This window comes from Taeniopygia guttata, chromosome 5 (assembly GCF_048771995.1).
Source record: "Taeniopygia guttata chromosome 5, bTaeGut7.mat, whole genome shotgun sequence".
Classification (NCBI taxonomy): domain Eukaryota; kingdom Metazoa; phylum Chordata; class Aves; order Passeriformes; family Estrildidae; genus Taeniopygia; species Taeniopygia guttata.
The window spans coordinates 41,240,610-41,262,058 of NC_133030.1; the positions used below are offsets into that span (position 1 = coordinate 41,240,610).

The 21,449-nt window shown below is 43.6% G+C and overlaps 2 protein-coding genes across 4 annotated transcripts in view; one reads left to right on the plus strand and one right to left on the minus strand.

The window, feature by feature from the left end:
* The first annotated feature begins 5,889 nt into the window (after nt 1–5,889).
* Nucleotides 5,890–21,449, plus strand: part of SSTR1 (somatostatin receptor 1) — a 68,379-nt gene continuing 52,819 nt past the window's right edge. For 2 of the 3 annotated variants that reach the window (XM_041716775.2, XM_030274684.4), the window contains exon 1: nt 5,890–7,339. In XM_041716775.2, the coding sequence (XP_041572709.2) occupies nt 6,090–7,292 (1,203 nt within the window). In that variant the 5' untranslated portion in view covers nt 5,890–6,089 and the 3' untranslated portion in view covers nt 7,293–7,339. Of the gene's footprint in view, nt 7,340–7,961; nt 9,467–21,449 lie in introns of those variants that run through there. The other variant, XM_030274683.4, reaches the window with a different exon arrangement.
* Nucleotides 17,735–20,002, minus strand: CLEC14A (C-type lectin domain containing 14A). The gene has a single exon (XM_041716774.2). The coding sequence runs from the start codon at nt 19,859–19,861 to the stop codon at nt 18,470–18,472; it is 1,392 nt and encodes a 463-aa protein (XP_041572708.2). The 5' UTR covers nt 19,862–20,002; the 3' UTR covers nt 17,735–18,469.

Consider the following 21,449-nt stretch of genomic DNA (forward strand, 5'->3'; position numbering starts at 1 on the left):
TAGTCAGAATTATTTATTCAGATTTGAAAATGTGTGTCTGAGATCAGATGTGGGTACTATATTATATCTTGTTAGCAGGGGCAGCTACCTTGCTCTTGAGAACTGGGAATGTGCTGTCAGCAGACGTGTACAGCCCTCAGCCTGCATTAAAAAATACTAATGACAGAAAGCAGTTTGTTGTATGACTTCTAGTTAATTGATTTAAATAATGGTACTTTGTGCCAGTTATTAACTCCTACAGTAGAAAACATGATGAAGTGGGAAGAATTGCAATGTAACACAGCTTTTTTCAGTCATGTGATTTGAACTTTTTCAGCAGCTGGGTCTGAGATAAATGCAACTGGATCAAGACACAAAGATTCATTCATGTGTTCTCTAAGCAACAGCTTGACACTTTCTCTGATTAATCTTGTTTAACACATCTGTTTTTACAGAATAGTTGTTGATTTCTCAATTAATTGTAAGGTATAAATGACAAAATTTTTCTTTTAGGAGAAAATGCTTTCTAACATACTACTATAATGAACTGCTCCCATCTGTCTATTTGCACTTCATTTTCTTTCAATCATAGCTAAAATGAATGTAAAGTCTAGGCTCTCTGCTAAAAGTAAAATATAACCAGAATAATGGCATCTAAGACGCAATATCTGTATTAAAAGGCAAGCTTTTAAAAATATGTTGACATTCTAAGGAAAAGTTAAAATCTCTGGTGACTCAAACCACATCCAATGATATCAGTCAAAAACTAAGAACAGAATTTACACCTGAGTGGTTCAAGCGGCACAAAATTTTCCATCTTAATCAAAAGGTCATGAAAAATGTATGACTTCCTAAGATATGCAATTAAAATGGGTACCGAATGATTTTTAAGAAAACTATAGCAAGCTATAACTCAATTGATTACCAAATTAAATTATATTTTGCTATTTTGTAGACATGTGGTTGTGAAAGAGTGTTCACTCATTAATTTCTTAGCAAGATTTATGAAACACTTGGTTTGAGTGCTGCACAGGGTGTCTACAATTTGAATAGGAGACACTTTACTGAATTAATCAGTGGGACCACATTGTCATGACTCAGCCCACAAAATCTCTTTTGAATTTACTTAGGGTTCACGGCATATGCAAATTAGACCAGCCTCATGCATTACCACATCACTGCTGTGCTCAAAAGTTGAAAGATACTGAAGAAAACTATTCATATACTGTCTCAGGTTTAAATACTTAATTAATTACCATAGGCCTCATTTTAAGTGTCATGACTGTTTCCTTTTTCTTGCCACAATACTTGAGACGCAGTGACACTAGCTGAAATGTATTTTGACAGAGACAAAAGGTATCATCTGCCTTGGGAGCTGTTTGTAGGCTTTTTTATCTTGGAGATTTTGAGTATTAGCCTCTACTCTGCCATCAGGAGAAAAGTTTGCCAGGAAGCTACTCTAATTATCACTGGCATTCATGCCTAAAATACTTCAGAGATTGAGCTCTGATTATCACTGGGAAGGGTCCATCATGTGGAGCTCTGGGCTTTGCCTCACCTAAGTCTAGCCCTACAATGTGCTTGGAATGGACCTTGACCTGAGAACTTACCCATTTCCTGTAGGAGATGTGGACAGGGGGAAAAAATTGCAGTCTCCTCACCCTTTGGCAGTCCCTCTTAAGTTCAGCTCCCTTGGAGATCTTGGTTTTCTCTCTTTTCTAGCCCTAGTCAAAGGGTCAAGTAGTAGGATACAAGTAGTCAAAAGATTTACCCTGTCCAGAATCCCCATCCTATAGCACAGAGGAGAAAACTGTAAGGGGATAGCAGCTGTGGAGTCTTCCTCTACCTTATTCAGGTTTTAAACCCTTCTCAATGCCTTGGAGCTCTTGGCTTTGTCTCTCTCCTGACCTTAATATAAGCCTAGGCAAGGGATGAACTGTAGCCCGAGATGCCCAGGTTTATCTCAGTGGGACAAACAAGTGTTCTGGTATGAGCTCCTTGCGCAGACTACCCCACCACTGATCCTCCCCCTTGCACCCCCACTGCACCTGGAGCTATGGGCTTCCTGTCTCAATCCTAATTCTAACCCCAGGCATGGCCTAAACCTTAGTCCTAAACTTCCCAGCATGGCCCAGAAGTTTATTTGAGAGATAACTCTGTTTCCTCCCTTCCACGAGATGCAGGTGTTGCTACAAAAATGGGCAATTGGAAAGGTTCTGTGTATGTCTTAGATCAACCTGCAGATGTGTTGAGAAGGTCAACCTGCCCTCCCCCACTCTGTGACAGGCGGATTGTAAACACAAGTTTAGACCTCTGGTATACTCCTTACAGGTAAAGTCCTTAGGCAAAAAAAAAAAAAAGAATGCTAAAAAAATAAAATTTCCAAGCACCTTCCAAAATTAGAATTGGCTTATGTCAGAATTTCTGCTTTAAAAGAATCTTTCAATGTTAAAACTATGCCATTGTTGGTATTTAAAATGTCAGTATATCATTAGTGAAACAATAAAATGCATTATTTCTGATTAAACATTTCTACTTTATCTACTTTAGTTGAGGTTGAAAATCTTGAGCAACATTGAACATTTGTAAAGATCAGTAGCTATAAATTCTCAGTAAATTAATACCTATAACATTTGTTAGAGGAATTGATATAAGAGACTAAGCAGGCACTCAATTCCTTTTTGGAAGGTGATATCATTCACTATTGTGAAATTTTCCATATCCAAAGGAAACTTCAGTGAATAGAGATATCAAACCTTCTGAGTATATGCTGTAGCACAGGGTACATTACTATAATTATGCCTATGATGACATTTCTTTTTTCTGGGCACTTATGTCAAGCAGATATGTGTGTGATGCCTAATGGGGCTACTGTTGCAGGAATTACAATTTATAAGTGATTTATTTTGAATAAATGCAGTAAGAAATCTATTTCAACAGAAGTGTTTTTACTGACCCTTTGGGTGCAGGGCATGGACAATTCAAGTATGGCAAAATAATGTGAAATGGGCAACAGCACAGATGTCTACATGACAAATTATAACAATATGAAAGAAGGAAACCCTTTGATTTGTGCTCCATAAGTAAATGACCATTAAAACAAATGCTCATGTAAACAAATATCAGATTGTATTTGAACTGTAGGTTTTACAACAGACTGAAGTTCTGAAACCAACCAGATGTTCTTGTTGGGTTTGCAGCTATTGATTTCTGCTCCTTCTCATATCAATGACTGAAGGCTGATTCATATTCTCTTAGTATACAAACTTTAAAGAAGATAATTCTTCAGCTGAATTTATGTAATTGCAGAAATTTGAGCAGTGTCAGATAGCACATTGCAAGAAAAAATTTTCCATTGTGTTAAATATATATTTTTTCTCTGTATGCTAGAAGCTTTGATGCTAGCACATCAGAATATACAACCTCTATACCCAAATGTAAGCATGAATTTTAATTTGTATGACATCTTAAGTGCTCAAACATTTAGACAAACCCTCATATACAGGAACAGTCCTAGGAATGGTAAGATCATTTGCAGATACTGCTCAATAAATGCATTTCTACACTAGAATATAAATACAAAAAGTCCTCAAAAGTCACAAAGAGTATCAACCAAATAGAACTTGTATGCAATTACTAAAAATTGAATAAGGTTATTTTTGTAATGTGTAGGGGTGTATATCTACATCTATATGTATTCACAATCTGCTCTTTAAACACAGAAGAAAAAGAAACAGCTTGGTAAGGGTCATGCAAAAGTATGCATGTGTTAAATGTAATACTCTTGACAAGGTGTCAAAGAGCACATGCCCATCACATGGGAGTGCCTGGGTGTGTATGACTGATATGAGGAAAGTCATACAGTCAGAGAGGTTACATGTATTTGTTTAAATAGATGCTGGTGTTGATGAGAGGCATAAAATATATATGGTTCTAGAGAGAATAAATTCCTGATGATGGGTTGTAATCAATTGATGGAAATGCTGCATGTATCTGCATATTAAAGTGGTGGGTAGTGATAATATGCATGATTGTGATGGTGGGCAGACGGTGATAACAAGATGTGTGAACAGTAGGAGGTGATGGGTATGCGTGCACAGTAAAATGCGTAGGTTGCAAGGATGCATGTGTGATGCTGAGTATAGTGGTGCTGTGGGGACCATTTTGCAGCACATGCACTGTGGTGATACTTGTGTGATGTGGACCTGCTGTTCTTGACAAAAGAAGGTGGTGCTCTTAGGCAGCAGTTTATATGTCATTACCCATACAGGTATGCTTTGCTCACACAGATGGGGGGCTACAGCCAACAGAATAAATAAGCATTTACTGAGTATTTTGTGTGTATGCCTGAAGGAATGTTTATGCAAGTGTGAGGGTCTGTGTGAACTAGTGAGTAACCACATCTAGTTAATACAGAATGGTCAGGTGGTATATACAGAATGGTGGTGGTGGTGTATGAAAATGGATTTAGTGGTTATGTACAAGCATGTAAGGACAAATTGTATAGTCAAAACAATAACATATAGGGAGAAGAGACATATTGCCCAGCAGGAGAGGCATATGGAAAGTCATGCTCTTCTTTTTTTAAGAAAATTTTCCTTGCCAGAGAAGAGAGATGCAGTATTAGGACTATCTGAAGATGTTCATGCATGTTTAGAACTGGTGGTGTGGATGAGGTGTTTAAAGTGTCAGTGTTTGCCTAGAGATGACAACAGGAGGAACTACTGGTGTATGCGTGCTCATCTAGAATCAGAGTGTATGTAAAAAACAGCACAGGATAGGTCAGTGTACAGAAGCAGTTGGTGGGTACAGCATGGGAGAAGTTATGTAGTGACAGCTACATACATGCAGCATATGAATGGAGATGGTACCAATGGTTTGTGTCACTGTACAGGCTCAGGAGGTTTTATTGCCTCTCCTGGTGTGGATACAATCCTATCAGGGATATGCATATGTTTTAAGTATATATTAAATATAAATATATTCTAAATGTTATATATAAATATATATAATATATTATATATTTTAAGTATATTTTAAGAGAGGAGGTTTTAACACTGGTAAGGCAGCATGTGGTGATTGACCTTGAAGCCCTCCTATGATTGGAAGCAGATATGTGGGGACAGAGGCATGGACAGCAGGTGATGGTCTTGGCACCACGGTGGTGTAAATAGCCGTGTCAAGCTGCAGTGTGCAAATTGGTCACTCACTCTTGGATGTGACAGAGGCAAAACATGCGCCGGGGTGTTACAATATGACGGGAGGCATCTTTCAGGACAGAATGTGGGGAGAGGGGCAGGGCTGCTCGTGGGTGATATCTAGAGCTGGTGCTGGTGGGACAGGACAAGGTAGGGGGCGTGGAGCTGCGTGAGGGTAGGAGGCATGGATAGCGCTGTGTGCATAGGATTGAATGTTTTGGGCTTTGTCGGTCGGTGCCAGCGCTGTGAGGTGGGCAATGCACTCGTGCAGTGACAGGAGAGGGTTACAGCAGCTGCGTAGACATGAGGCACGCTTGCCCAGGTAACACTGCTCACCCACGCAAGACCCAGGCTTTTTTCTTAAAGGACAAAGGACAGTCCCTTTGCCAGGGGTGCCCCTGGCGTCTGGACCTAGGTGCTATGGAGGGAGAGCTGCGGAGAATGGAGGGAGAGGAGAGGATGGTGGACGGGGAGGGGATCAGTGGGAGGTGGGGGAAACAACACTGGGTGGGGAGAGAAGTGCGGGATAGGAGGGCACTGAGTAGAGTGGGGCAGTGGGAACAGGGAACAGGCTGCTCTGGAGCTGCTGGATTTGCGAACAGCCGGAGGGCGGGATGGGAGGCGGGCAAGGGGAGTGGGGGGTGGGAAGGGACACCCACTTACGTCTCCTCCTGCATTTCTTTTTCTTTCCCTCCTTCTTTCCTTAGCTGGTGACGCGCCGCTGCTGTTAATCATTCACCAGCCGGGGAGCAGCAATTGCCGCCGCTCGGAGCGAGGGCGCCGGCAGCCGCCTCTCTGCCGATGCCCGCGTCCCGCAGCCGCCGCGCCGGGACCCCTGGCGGGATGATGCCCAGCGCAGCCGGCGGCGGACGCCTGCTGCTCTGAGCGGGGGCGGGGGGATCCGGGCAGGGGATGCTCCCCAATGGCACCTGCCCCAGGCTTCCGGGCGGTGCAGGCAGCGACAGCGGCGGCAGCGGCAGCGGCGGCAGCGACAGTGGTGGCGGAGGAGCGGGTGGCGCCTCGGAGGAGGCGGCGGCGGAGGGCATGGACTCGGACGGCAGGAATTCCTCTGGCGCTCCGAACAGCACCCTGAGTGAGTCTCAGGGCAGCGCCATCCTCATCTCATTCATCTACTCCGTGGTGTGCCTGGTGGGGCTGTGCGGGAACTCCATGGTCATCTACGTGATCCTACGTTATGCCAAGATGAAGACAGCCACCAACATCTACATCCTCAACTTGGCCATCGCGGATGAGCTGCTGATGCTAAGCGTCCCATTTCTGGTTACCTCCACCCTGCTGCACCACTGGCCTTTTGGCTCCCTGCTCTGCCGCCTGGTGCTCAGTGTGGATGCCATCAACATGTTCACCAGCATCTACTGCCTGACCGTGCTCAGCGTGGACCGCTACATTGCTGTGGTGCACCCCATCAAGGCGGCCAGGTACCGCCGGCCCACTGTGGCTAAGATGGTCAATCTGGGTGTCTGGGTGCTCTCCATCCTCATCATCCTGCCCATCATCATCTTCTCCAACACAGCAGCCAACAGTGATGGAACAGTGGCTTGTAACATGCTTATGCCAGAGCCCACCCAGAGATGGCTGGTGGTCTTTGTGGTCTACACCTTTCTGATGGGCTTCTTGCTGCCTGTGGTGGCCATCTGCCTCTGCTACATCCTCATCATTGCTAAGATGCGCATGGTGGCCCTGAAGGCTGGCTGGCAGCAACGCAAACGCTCAGAGCGCAAGATCACCCTAATGGTCATGATGGTAGTGATGGTCTTTGTCATCTGCTGGATGCCCTTCTACATTGTGCAGCTGGTCAATGTCTTTGTAGAGCAGGATGATGCCACCATCAGCCAGCTCTCTGTCATCTTGGGCTATGCCAACAGCTGTGCCAACCCTATCCTCTATGGTTTTCTCTCAGACAATTTCAAGCGGTCCTTCCAGCGGCTGCTCTGCCTCAGCTGGATGGACAATGCTGCAGAGGAACCCATCGACTACTATGCCACTGCCCTCAAGAGCAGGGCATACAGCGTGGAGGACTTTCCCCCAGACAACCTGGAGTCAGGGAGCGTGTACAGGAATGGCACTTGCACCTCCAGGATTACCACCCTCTGAGGAAGCATTCCTGTCCTCCAGCTTCCTTGCTGCCCCCCAACTGGAGGGTGAGCGAAGCCAGGGCTGTGGCATGGGGAGGCTGGGAGGGAGGGGATTTTGGTCCTGCTCACTGCCACCAGTGTTTGGCGCAAGAAAGAGCAAAGAAAACCCCATATCCTTGATTTGCTGCCCCCCTGCACCCTGGTTGCCCCCCTTGAGAATAGGTGCATTATCTGATGCTTTGACATCTACTTAATGAGTTGTGGATCTCATGGGTTGGCTTAGGGTCTGGTAGCCTGGCTCTGCCACTCTCTGTGTCTGACAAGTGGCTGTAAAGGTCCTGCAGAGACTCTCCGTTCATCTTTTGTACAGTTTGCCCTTCCCCTTGGCTGGTGGAACACCCCAGGCCACTGAGTCGAGTCTGCCTCAGTCAAGCCCCAGCAGTCAGGCTCAGACTCCCCACAGCTGAAAATGACCCCATTGAACATCTGTCAGTACACAACCCCTCTTCAGAGATTAGAAATGCTGGAAAAATTCCCCCCAACACATACCTTGCCCTCCCCCAGGAAGGAATGAGTAGCCTCTCTCTGTGCCTACCATTCCCTCTCCCCGGAATAAAATAGAAAGCAGGGAGCAAAAAGTCCTCGAGAAAGAAGCAGCATTGTCACGGAATATTTTTTTGCTTTGCAGACAGCTTCCAACTCACTGGGACTTTGGCTCTCTGTGCTACTTGGCAGAAGCAGACCAGAAAAGATCTTAGGAAAAAAATGTGATTATTGCTGTGGTTTGGAGCTGTGTGGCAGGTTGTTCATGACGGGAGATAAGCAGTCCTGTGACACATAGGGAGCAGAGAGCTGGGACTCACTGAGATGGCAGCTGGGGGGACTGCTGAGTTGGGAAATGCTTGAATCTGTCCACACACACAATAAAGTGTGCTGATAATAAAGTTTAAAGGGAGTACTAGACTGTAAATCTGCTCTCTTGAGCCTGCTCCATCAGCTGTGAAACAGCAATGAAGGGAGCTGAGACAGTTTTTGAATGACTTGGATGATGGCAAAGCCACTTTAGCCTATATGGAAAAAGAGGGAGTCATTTAAAAATCTCCACCAGTCTCTGAAACGAATACTTGACAGAAAAAGTGGCTGTTCAGTAATAGCTATTACCCTAGCTCCAGTTTCTTCTGTTGCACTAAAAAGTCCCAACAAAATGGGTTTCATATGTTGCCAATGTAATATACTGACCCAGAGCTTCTTAATGTTTCATCTCTGAGAATTCTTGTTTTCAATGTGTGCCAGATGTCTTCTTGTTTGATTTTTATTTGATTCTTGTCACTGTGTTGTGAACGTGCTTTTCTGAAGCAATTTATACTGTGTACTTATGGCTGTGGTGGCTACTTGCAAGGTTGCATTTAAAATGGGTGATGCTCAAGAAGGATTCTTTCCAGATAAAAACATTGTCATTTTTTTCTAACTCTTTCATTTACATTGTCTCCCCTACAGAAATTCTCTCTTGAATTTTCTTTCTTCTCCTCTTATGACAAAACAAATTTCATATAGACAGATGAAGCTTTCTTTGATAAATGACAGCCGATTAAATGAAACCTCCTATCCCGACTCCCTTTTACCCACATAGAAGCATCGGTACAGACTGTGTTGAAATTAGCAATGTTTTTTGCTTTCTATCACCTATGCTAACAGTGTCACACAGTGGCAAGTGTCCCAGTAGCTGTGACAAATCAATTCTCTAGCACAATACTGTGGTTGTATCAATTATAACTACTGCCAATATGAAGCAAGAGACTGGAAAAATCTCTAGTAGCAGCATACCCATAGCATTGTACTCGTAGCTGCAGTGCTTAAGTACAGTGTAAAGTGTAAGGTTGACAGTTAAGGTATCTAGTATTTGTAGTGGTGGATTTACTACAGGTTTTTGTTAAATTATACCCTTTAACTTTTCTCGGCAGCAAAAAGCAGGATGCTACTTTGTACATTTCTTTCACCAAAACTTAGGTACTGTTAAATGAATGTATAAATTTAGTATTTCAAAGTTTTCTGATTCAAAGTCCATCAAAATGAGAGAAAAAAAATCTTAATTCACTTCAATGGACTGTGAGTCAGCTCTTTTAAGTCTAAAAAATGCTAATGTGGAAACTGTTACATCCTTATTAAAATATTTCATTAAAAGCTTTAACAATTGTACAGTTTCTTTTCTTTTACTTCCTAATAGGCACGGTTTTAAGAAAGCTTGCAAATAATAAATTTTGTAATGTTTTACATGTACATATGGGGAAATGAGGATGAAATTGCTTTATAAGCTCAATTAAATTTTCACAGAAATCAAATGTCTGTCAAAAGAGTAAAATGCCCCATGATATCCATGATGCTATTTCCGGGGCTTCACTTGAATTCTCACTCACAATATCTTCAAGATGGCATAAATCTCATAATCTTATGTGGTCCTTTTCACCCAGGCATGTTCTTATGTATGGTCAGATTACACAGAGAGTCAGTCTACTTTTTACTGCTGAATTTGTTTAATATCAGGCACGATGAAGCAAGAGTGAAAAAGCATAGAGATTCATACTGCATACTCAGCTTTGATTAAAAGTTGAATTGGGTTTTGTTCTTTCTTTTTTTTTTTTCTCTTTGCAAAGGTTGTAATGGAAGCCTGCACTCCTACCAGCATATGCACTTTAGTTTCAGTTCCCCCAGGCACATCGCAGAGTTTGGGCTGGGCCTTCGGTAGATGGCAGGCTTGCCTTCAGATGGATGGGCTGATTCACTCCCAGCCAGTACTGCCCCTATGATTCCTGACTCTGTGTGGTTTCAGCTGGAAACAAAATCTGTTTATCCCAAACTAACAGTTGTTCCTGCTATTTTTCACTCTGGGAGAGGTGATCAACAGCAGTAAATCATTCAATTTAGCTAGAAAGGAAGTTAGTTCATTCTGTGTTACTATTCTAAATAGTAGAACATAACCACTGGAAAGATAAAAAGTTGTTCTCATGAAATCATATGTACCAGAAAATAAACAGAACTCTTCTTAATGCTTTCCAAATGGCAATTAAAAGTATTCAGATTTCATATGGAAATTATTTTAACTAATGCTTAATTCACTGAAAAAAATAGTACAGTGGCTTATTTCTTGGTGACTTTTTGACCTTTTTATACAGCTGCAAGTGGGTGAATTGTAATTTGTAACAAGTAGAAATATTTTTGCTATTTCCCCATGAGGTTTGGTTTACATTATAAAAATTTTGTCATGGAAATTGACCTTGTAGCCCCTGAAATGCAGGCAACCTTTGCTCTTTTTTTAGCCTGAGACCTATACCCAGCAGTGGGACAGCACCAAGCAGTATCCAGTCAATGGACTGGACTGTTTCCTGTGGCATGTATTCCAGAGAACAGTCTTCACATGGAACTCACATCAGGTGGGCAGCACACAGCAGCTGCGGCATTTTGCCACTCAAAAAAGGTGCACAGGAAATCACTTTCCTTTCTCACCAGGCTTCCCAGTGCAGTAGCAAAGGCAACATGTCTCAGAATCCTGAGGCTGGCTGCTACCTGCAGTGAGTGGACTTGAGAAAAACTGGTCACAGAGGCAATTTACATCTGGACAGTGGATGACAAAGGTGATGGCTGCATGCCTCTTTAGATGGTCCCTACAGCAGAGAACATCAGACAGAGTATGGTTTCTTCGCATTCGACTCTTAAAGAACCCATTTGATATCTTCACAGAGAATGAGAATCAGTTTTCTGAATGTAATGTAAGAATTTCTAAAATGCCAGCTTTCCAGTTAATCCGAGTTTTAAAACAGGCTTTCTGATTGTTTCTGGAAATCTAAAAATCTGCATTTCTAATGTTTACGGCATGCTCTATTAACACTGACTATTTGCTGTATTTTAACCTGTTACCAAAATCAGAATACTAATTCTAAATATGAAACTAAGTCTTACTGAAATAAAATAACCTAGTGATGTCATACATTCATGTTATATAAGGTTTGACTTTACTCTGCTGTATTTCTAGAATAGTGACAATTTAATGTCTTATAATCCTGATTAAAAAAAGATTGAAGAAAAATAATTTCAAAAAAACAAGAAGAAATTAGCCAAGAAAAAAATATCAATCCAGTGTTCTAAACTCTGTAATTTTAGTCCCTAGGAACCTTACTTGACACCAGGGCTCTACAGACAAGAATGTGAATTATGAATCTCTAGAAGAGAATAAAATATTTCTGCTGAATTGTGTATTTAGCACTTAAATCCTCTTCAATATAGCCTTATTTGGCTGATAACTTCAGGCTAAGCCACAGGAAGAAAGGATGGTTTAATAATTAGATTTCTCTTTCAGAAAAATGCTTTTAGATATTACATTTTGTGGAGAGAAATGGCCAAGAAAAATAGATGAACCTGAAAGTATTTCAAAGTATATCATTAGATGGCTACAAACCAAGCAAAATTTTGACAAGACAGATGCTTTTCAATAAAAGCTAAGTATGCCCACTCCCTTCCAACTTTGTTTCTCCAAAAGCCTAAAGTCTGGATTTGGCAGAGCAATAAGCAGCTATGAAGCAGAGATAGCAAGGTGTTGTATCCTGCCCGAGGTATATAGGTTTTTGTATCCAGTCGGAATGGAATACATTTGTCATTACATGATTATCATGTCTATGATGGATAGAGTCACCTTGGAAACTATATAAATATACAGAAAATTCCTTCTATCCTCCATGCCAACCCCCCCACCAAATGTCTTTTCTATACAGGTTCTTACACTGTGTAATATGCCTAAGGGCTTCACTGTGGGTTCTTGAGCTTCCTAACTAGAAAGGCTCAAATAAAAGTGCCCAAATTCACAGCATAGGGAAGCTGTAGGACAGATAACAATTAGCAGATTTTTAACTTGGGATTTGAATTGTGTTGTATTTATGACCTGGAACAGGATTGTATGGTCTCCACTTACCTTGCTGGTGATGGTGCTGTTGTCAGTGCACGCGTGGGCCCTACCAGCCCAGGGGGAGCTTCAGGAGGGTGCTGGAGTGCACTGCACTGCACTTCAGAAAGCTGAGCAATACCGGGTGGCACCAGCGCTGCTGCCACGGGCTGAGTATGGCACAAGCTCAACTCAGGCACACAGCACTTGCCCGTGCTCAGATTCACAATGGAAAGCCCAAGGGATTACTGGTCAACTGGAGTGGTCCAAAACGTGGCAAAGCTGGATATTTGAGGGAGAATGGATATAAAAAAAGGCCAGACTGGTGGATACTTGATGTTGAGCAGACTGAGAGAGAAGAAATATGATATGGAGAAAAATCAAGTATGTGATGGCAGGAGAGGCCATTTTGTTAAGAACAGAGGAAAATAAGTAGAGTCCAGTACATGCATTGCAAAGCAGGAATTTGGCTCTTTCACATAATTAACTTTCACTGTTTAGAGTACAGGAAATACATAAACTCCCAACCCAGCAAAAAATATTAAGTGGTGCTTTTTATGTCAGCTGCTGTTTTCCAAGCTGGCTGTTATTTTTGAAGTTTAGAAAGTATCTAGGCATTTTTTCTAAGAACTAAATGACAATTTAGATACTTTATGGAATTATCAGAAACTCAGGAAAACAAGACAGAAACAAATAGATAATGGATTTTTCTGAATACTTATTTATTTTGGATTTTTCAGATGCTTTGAATTTCACAGATTTTTTTTTCTTTATCATTAAAATAGAGAAAAAGATCTAATAAGTTTTTACTTAACACAAACCAAGAAGAAACTCATATTGACAAGACAGAAATTGAATACAGAGGAATTTTCACTGTTCTTTCACGGTCATAAAGTAAAATTGACAGAACTTCTTACTTGAGCAGAATCTTCAGTACAATGACTGGGAAAAATCCTTTCCCTTAGAGAAAGAGATACTCGTAAGAATGAAAAGTAATGTAACACATCCCTCTGCACAGACATTACAGACTTTGATCACTTATAATCTCACTCAAGCTATCTGTACTTATGATCTTATGCTATGTTTCAGAGAACAGTGTAAATCATTCTTATCAGCCAAAAACACAAGGCCTGCTGGTTGCATTCCAAAAACAAAACCATGCTTTTCTGACAGGTTATAGCCCATGTGCTGTTCCTGGCTTAATGACTGAAAATATTTGTTTGCAGACCACCACATTTTGAGTAACGCCTGAAAAAATATGCAGCAAGAAAATGATTAGGACAGATACATCCTGGTAGAGATGGATGCTTGCCTGTCTTTCTCATTTTTCCCTCCTCGGCTCATCCTCTCTGTGAACCTGCAGGTTTTTTTCTCTTACATTACCCATAAAATACAAAAGAATGGTCATTTCCCCATTTTTCTGACTCAGAATGCAAAAGGACTGGCAGGTGGAAGGAGGGGAAGGACACAACAAATGCAGGACCACCACCACACTTCTGCATTCCCCAGCTCCACTGCCACTTCCACTCCACCTGGAGTGCTGTGTTCTCCTCTGCAGCTCCCAACATAAGAAGGATGTGGACATGCTGGAGCCCAGAAGAGGCCACCCAGATGATCAGAGGGTTAGAACACATCTCCTACAAAGACAGGCTGAAAGAGTTGAGGTTGTTCAGCCTGGAAGATAGAAGGCTTCCAGTACCTACAAACAACCTTCCAGTACCTACAAGAAAGTTGAAGAAGAACATCTTCCTCGGGCTTGTGGTGACAGGCCAAAGGGGAGTGGCTTCAAACAAAGAGGATAGGCATGGATTAGGTATGAAGAAGAAATTCTTTGCTGTGAGAGTGGTTAGACACTGGACCAGTTTGCTCAGCAAAGTTGTGAATGCCTCATCCCTTGAAGTGTTCAAGGCCAGACTGGATGGGGCTCTCAGCAACCTGGTCTAGGGGAAGGTGTCCCTGCACACAGCAGGGGGGTGGAACAAGATTATCTTTAACGTCCCTTCCATCCCAAACCATTCTATGATTCTGTGATTCTAGCTAGAAATACAGAAAAGGGAAAATATTTGCTTGCTAACAGATTATTCCCTTTATACATCCACTTTCAAGTCTTCCAGTCCCAGACTACAAGCCCAGAAGAGAAAGACAAGGCTGCATACTGGGGGAAGAAGAAAATATATTAAGTTTAATGTTTTGAAGCCATGGGAATGTAGTTACTGCTGCTGCTGCCCTCTGTGTCTTCCTTTTGAGTCAATTATGTATCTTTAGTGAAATATATGAATTGCCACACTACAGCCTCGGTAAGTGTCCACATACTGAAGAAATAAAAAATAGTATTTCTAGAAGGAACTACATTGCATCTACCAGTGATTGGCCTCTATGTAATAATGAGGAAAGATAACTGGGATTTAAAACATGAAAAAAATTACTGATAGGAAGTTTCTAGGGGAAGCACAGAATCCATTATATTTTTAATATTCTTTAAGCTATATGATACACTTAAACAAGGAGAAATGTTGTCAGAAGTACTAGAATTTTTCCCATGTCCACTTATAGATTCTGTTTCAATCCCACAGAACACCTAATTAAGCCCTTAGTAGCATAAATCATTATTTTTAAAAAATGTGGTAACTAAAATTTTATTTCTGGCTATTTGATTAAACTAACAATTAAAAATTCATCACTTGTTCATAAATAAAATGTGCAGCTGACAAATTATACGCCTATGTCCTGAAGACAGCCTACCGGTCTAAATATCTTTGTAGGAATTAAGGAAATCTAAAATTGGCAACATGGGACAATTTTTGGATACTTGTGATAGAAAAGAGATAACAGTGATGGACATTCGAATTCTTTTAATGAATCACCATTTTCAAGTGTAGACTAACAGTTTCTTGCTATCACCATTTCATTACAAATGTAAGCAATGTAAAACTCACAGATACAAAGTTCATATGTGATTTATATGGCTTTAATATGGGATGAAATAATATTTTTTCCTATGCTGGAAAAACAGTTGGAATATAATATGCTCATATAATGTTTATTCAACGGACATGTACACAACTTGAGAGAAAAGATTTGTCTCTATCTTTGCTATGTTTTGGAAAAATACTTGACTGTGTTTTCTTATGTGGTGTTACATAATAATTTTTATAACAATGGCATCCATTTTCATAACCACTTTTATTATCTCAGTACTTGTTATGATTATCTGTACTCGTTATGATTCTTACTTATTCTCCTTCTATGGATGTAAAGAGCAAACCCTGCTTACCACATGCTCTGAGTTTGCCTTGCAGACCAGTGAATCATGGTTGTGATATAAACCAATGGTTGCATGACAGATATGTGTCGGTTTCTTACTCACTAAAGACCCAATCTGATCAAGAGTTGAAAGCAAAAATGATCCTTTCTCCCAGACCATCTTCTTTTTAGTCTGAACCATTAGAGAAAGAGAAATTCATGCATTCCAAACTTGTCAGGTTCCAAACAAATCCAAATGCTATTTGATTTGTATTCTACTGACTGCAAAAACAAGGTAAAAAACCCCAGACATACTAAACAAGAATCCCCAACGTGTAAAAGCAATAAAAGCAATAATAAAATTATGACCATTAAGCCATGCCTTGAAGAGACAGAAGGCACCATGGGCTTGCTTTTAAAAAAGTGACTTCCACAGCTGGAGACTTAAGTAAGCTGATTTTTCTGATTTAATTTTAAATGTGTGTTTTACAGGCATTTAAATATAAGTAGCCTCCATATGCCTTCTTTACAGTCAATGCAGAGAAAGGGCACTTTCAGGATGTAATTCATCAGTCCTGTTATCAGCACCTAGTCTAAAATGAGATTAATTGCAAGCACATATTTCTCTCTATAGGCAGTACAGGTGTCTAGGTGAGTAAAAAAGTCTAGACACATGGTAAGATGGATCCCATCCTTAGATGCAAAATAGTCTGGTTTCACATAAGTCAAATTATTAGCCAGGGGAACATAGTAGAACCCTTGCATAGTCCTCAAGACATATATCTAATGATCCTGAATTGTGTGAGAAAAAGAACTCTCAAATCAAAACATGACTTCACACGAAGAGTGAAATGGGAATTATGATTCAGGTGAATCACTTGCAAGGGTATGAACTTGCATATTTTAACTAAATAGTCTGAGTCACATACTGAGAGATGCCAAAATAAGTAGTCGGGTGCTTTACTCAGCACTTAATTGTGTGATTGGTAAAACTCCAGAAACAGAGAATGATAGAGTTTCTAGAGCTTAGGAAAACACACCTGGACAGTCCCATCAGAATGCCAGAAGAGTTAGCTATCTCATATGAAAGAATAAAACATACTAAAAAAAAAAAAAAAAAAAAAAAAAAAAAAAAAAAAAAGAGAGGCTCTCCTTCATCTTAGCTGCTATTTGCTTATACAGCCCCAATAAAATAAGAGAGTTCAACATAAAACATCCCATGAAAGAAATTACTTACACTGACAACAACAGGAGTGTTATTAAGAAATAAGGCATTATGGTTAACTCATTTTCCAAATCTGTGCACATCTGAGTGCAGAATCAAGCCTCCTGCCCATGCTGAAAAATGCCTGCCTTCTGAAATACAAATGTCAGATAAACAGAATAAAAAAGTATGCAGATTATGGGTCACCTTGTAATGAGTAGCATTTTCACCTAGATGGATTTAATGCCTGTCATGATACAAGGGAATTTATGGCTGCAGTCAGTCTGATGGCTCACAAATATCAGTGACCTCTTTACCAAAAGCAAAAGACTGTTTCCCAGATAGCAACTGCCTATCATCATTAAAGGGAGAAAAAGGGGAAAAAAAAAAAAACTTATACTTATGTAATTATTTATCCTTAGCAGATGTTTACACCATATTTATCATCACGTATTTTCTTGCAAGAAAAATAGGTAATAATAGCACACATTATTTTTTAAACAGATTTCTTCAAACTCAACAAGAAAGTGTCAAAATTAAAGTAGTAGTAATGTCAGCTCTCAAGAGAGGAAAACAAACAAACAAGGAAGTGTACTTAAAGAGACATTTCAGAGATTAAAGTTCTCTTAAGGGAAGAAAATATTTCCTTATTCTCCCTGCAGTCTAAAAGGCTTGGATGAGACCACTTAGATTTGTGTAACTGCACTCAGAAAACCTTGAATCAATATTTAATATTACAACTTCGATTGAAAACCAACACCATAATAATAATAAGTGAGCACCAGCACTCTGAACTGCACAGAAAGCAAGTTCTGCAGCCAGGTTGAAAGCTGTTCTACAGGAATTCCCAAGGGAAATCACAGAGGAAGTATTTACCTCATTTAGTAAAGGGCACAAATAGTGAATCTTTCCTTACTCTCAAGGGACTCCACGGAAAACAATATATCTGACTAAAGAGAATGAGATTTGCATGATGTATTTGGACTCGCGTTAATTCCTCTCGCAGTGTGGTGTGTCAGCACCTTGTCTGATTGTAAGGGAGTCACATATTGCATACAGAAAGCAAATTTTGTAACAACCCAACTCAGGAGAAAAACTGTAACTGAAAAATTTATTCTCTGCTACAATAAAAATGAGTATGAAGTAACAAACAGGGCAGTGATTTACATAATCCTTTATTCTTTTCTTCAGCTGAAACTGAGTCTCCATTAACCTCTCATTTTCTCAGCAGTTTAATGACTTTCTAAGTATAGAAATGCTCTTTCATTTTTAAAGAATGTCAGTATGAAAGCATATGGGTTGCAGTTTCATCCAAAATTATGGCAGTTCACCTCTCCAAAAGTTCCCGCAGTTAGATTGAAAATTAGATCCTCCAAGTACCACTCGGGCAAGGAGTGACTTCTAAATTACGAGATGCAAGTGCTCAAAGTGGCCCACTTTATGCTTGCTCCAAGTAAGGCACCCGACGAACAGCTTCTGAGAAGATAAAAATGCACAATGGCTGCAGCTGCAATCGCTCTGTTGGCCAGGCTGTTCTATTTATATTCTAGCGAAATCAGCACCGAAATAACTGTTTTTCAGACCGACAAAAACTCTGACCGTCCAAAGACTTCAATCCCCTCGAAAGAACGTTGCTACGCGCTCCTGCGTCTGATAATGTCCATCCAAGCCCTGCCCAGCCAAGTCCCGAGGCGCCTTTCCCTCGGCTCCCTGCGGCTGCAGGGCTGGGGGCAGGAGGGACGTGGGCAGCCGAGCGCTGGCCCGGGTGGCAGCTGCCGCTCAGGGCAGCCCCGAGGGACGCGGCCTCGCCGGTCCGGGGCTATTCACCCCCAGCTGTTCCGCTGGGCTCCGCGGAGCCTGCCTCCGCCTTGCTGCCGGCCTCCGGCGGCTCCTTGTCCCCGCGGCCCTCGGACTGCTTGTTAAAGCAGATTTTGAACACCCCCAGGACGGTCATGACCAGGATGACCAGCACCACCACAGCGATCGTCACCAGGATGAAAACGTAGTTGGAAGAAGAGGAGGAGGGCGACGGAGTAGCCGTCTTCTCTCCGCCGCCGGCGGCCGTGGCGGTGGCGGGCGGCCCCGTGGAACCGCCGGGTGCCGGGATGGAAGGACGCCGCCCCTCCGCCCTGGCACCCGACGGTTCCGCGGGGCCGCCTGCGGCGGTGGGGGCCGGCCCCGTGCCCGGGCAGGGAGTTCCGTGCTGGCCGCCCGGGACGCAGGCACAAGCGAAGCCGCCGGCGGCATCGCGGCACCCGGCGGCCTCGGCGCACCGCCCGCTATTGGGGCTCCTGCGGCCGAAGGGGCAGGGGCAGAGGGGCTTCTCTGCCGTCTTCCAGGCGAAGCCGCCCGGCTCGGGCTGGCAGGTGAGCCGCACCTCTCCGCCGGGACACGCCACCGTCAGCACGGTGCCCGGGGGGCTGAAGCCGGGGCCGCCGCTGCGCTCCTCGAAGGGGAGCCGGTAGTCGAGACCGAGGGCGCCGGCGGGACTGAGGTCGGGGCAGGCACCCTCGTACTGGTACTTGCAGAGGTAGCCCGAGCTTTTCCGCTGGCAGCCCTGCTCCTTCCAGCCCCACCCGGGGCCGTCGCCAGGGTCAGCCGCCAGGTGCAGCCCAGCGCAGCGGGCGGTGAGGCAGGAGCGCACGGGCTCCTTCAGCCACCGGCCGAGCGCCGCCGGCACCTCCTGCGGGGCCGTCCCAGCCCCGACGCCCTCCCAGGAGAAGCCGCGAAGCGGGTGCTCGCTGTGGGTGCAGGTGGAGGCGTTCCTCTTCAGCCCGACCCAGAACAGCGCGGGCACCGCCGCCTCTGCCAGCAGCTCCAGCAGCAGGTGCAGCTCCGGCTCGCTGCTGACCCAGGCGAGGCTGCCCCGCCGCTGCTCGCAGGCGCCGCGGGCCTCGGCGTACGAGACGTTGGCGAGATGGGCGCTGAAGCAGGCGCCGGCCGACGGGCAGCGCACGGCGGCCCGCGGGGGCGGCGCGGTCCGGCCCAGGGCGCAGGCCGCAGCCAGGAGCAGGCACCAGGGCCCGGCCCGCCCCATGCCGGCGGCGGCTGAGGGGCGCGGGCTGCCCCTGCGGCTGTGGTGGCGTTCGGCCCCGGCTTGGGCCGGACTCTGCTGCCCGCGCCGTCTCTGCCCAGCGCCGGCCCCGCTCCCACGGTCCTCCCCCGGACTTGCCGGAGGAAACGTGTCGGGAGCCGCGGCTGACCTCGGCATCCTCCGTTTGTTGGCGGGCACAGGACAAGCAGCTCCCGGCGCCGCCAGGAAGCGCTCGCCCAGCCCGGCGGGCGGGTGTCCAGCCGCAGGGTAGCACGCTGCCTTCTCCGCTCTCGGAGGGGCCGGAGGGTGGAGAAGCGCAGAGCCTCAGCTGTCGGACCGAGGTCACGGGCCCTGTTTCAGGCCCGTGTCCCCGAGATGCCCGGGCCATCCTGCTAGCTTGTTGCACAGCGCTTCCGGAGAAAAGCGGTCCAGCTTCAGTTATCTCTTCCTTGAAGGATGGAGGTTTCTTGGTTAGGTGAGGCTATGCAATCAACCCTGTAGCTCCGGATACAGGGGGCGATTTAACAGTCACAAAATCTGATTCAGCTCACGGTTTTCCAGCAGGTTGGCCTAAATGCATGCATCAGGTGCCTGCATTGATTTCATCCAGCGGGTTGGCCTAAATGCATGCATCAGGTGCCTGCATTGATTTCAGTAGTTGTTCTTGAATGAGCTTCACTGATCTGCAGCTGATCTTCATTGCAACTGTTCCTCCGAATATAGTCCTCATGTTGCCTCATTTTCATACTCCTTACTGTTATTTCTGTGTGATGTTGCCTGACATGTACAGTCAGATACAGCATGCATCTGAGATTCTTCCCAGGTATTTTATGTGGCATGAAACTGTGGGCATATATGTGCATTTTGTTTTCCAGGTTTTACTTTGGAAAAACCCATGTCAATGTTTCTGAGTTTGTGAATAAAATATAATAAAAATTTCTAGTACTGGAATACCACGAGGAGGGGTGGGGCGGAGAAGGAGAAAAAACCAAAAAGTAAATAATCGATCTGGAGTTTTTAAAACATAAGGTTTGTCAGTAATTGCAGTCTGTTTGGGTGCCAGTAATCTTGGTTTTATGGAAAATAGGTTTTCATAACAAAATAAGAACTTGTTGGTATAATTCTAGATGAAAATGGATTTTTGGATAACCAAGGTGTTGAGATGCTAACAGCCACCTAGGTCAAAGCATGCGGTGTTGTAGCAGCTGTGTATTCAGAGCTCTGTTGCCTACTGGAGTTGTAACTCTTGAATTCATTCTTCTCCATGGCGCACCTGGGCAGAGGCATCAAGCTATTTGCCTGTGGGGGTCAGCATGTGGAGATTATTACTGCCTGCCTGCATTTTAAGCCGGAAAGATGCAATTCATTTTGCATCAGGAAACTTTATCACTTGCTATACACATCCCTAATTCTTCACTGGATCTAGCTTTAATTGTACCCAAACTAAATGAATTGTTCCTTGAGCCCCCTGTTTTTCTTGATGATGTACAAAAGCTCTGCTTCTGCACGTACCTGTCAAGGTAGTATCTTGAGCCATTTTCCCCAAATCTGGTTGATAGGTTTGAGAGAGAAGAGAGTTTGCTACAGCTTTACTATTGCCATCTTACTGGGGAGTGCTTACAAGGCTTTGCCTAATATTCCACTGCAATCCTACAGCTTCACTTTGTTTTTCTTTCAAAATTAGTTCATTTATTATAGCTGAACAGAAGGTAAATTTTATAAATAGAAGGAATAATGTAGAAGCCCCAAAATGTTCATGTTATTC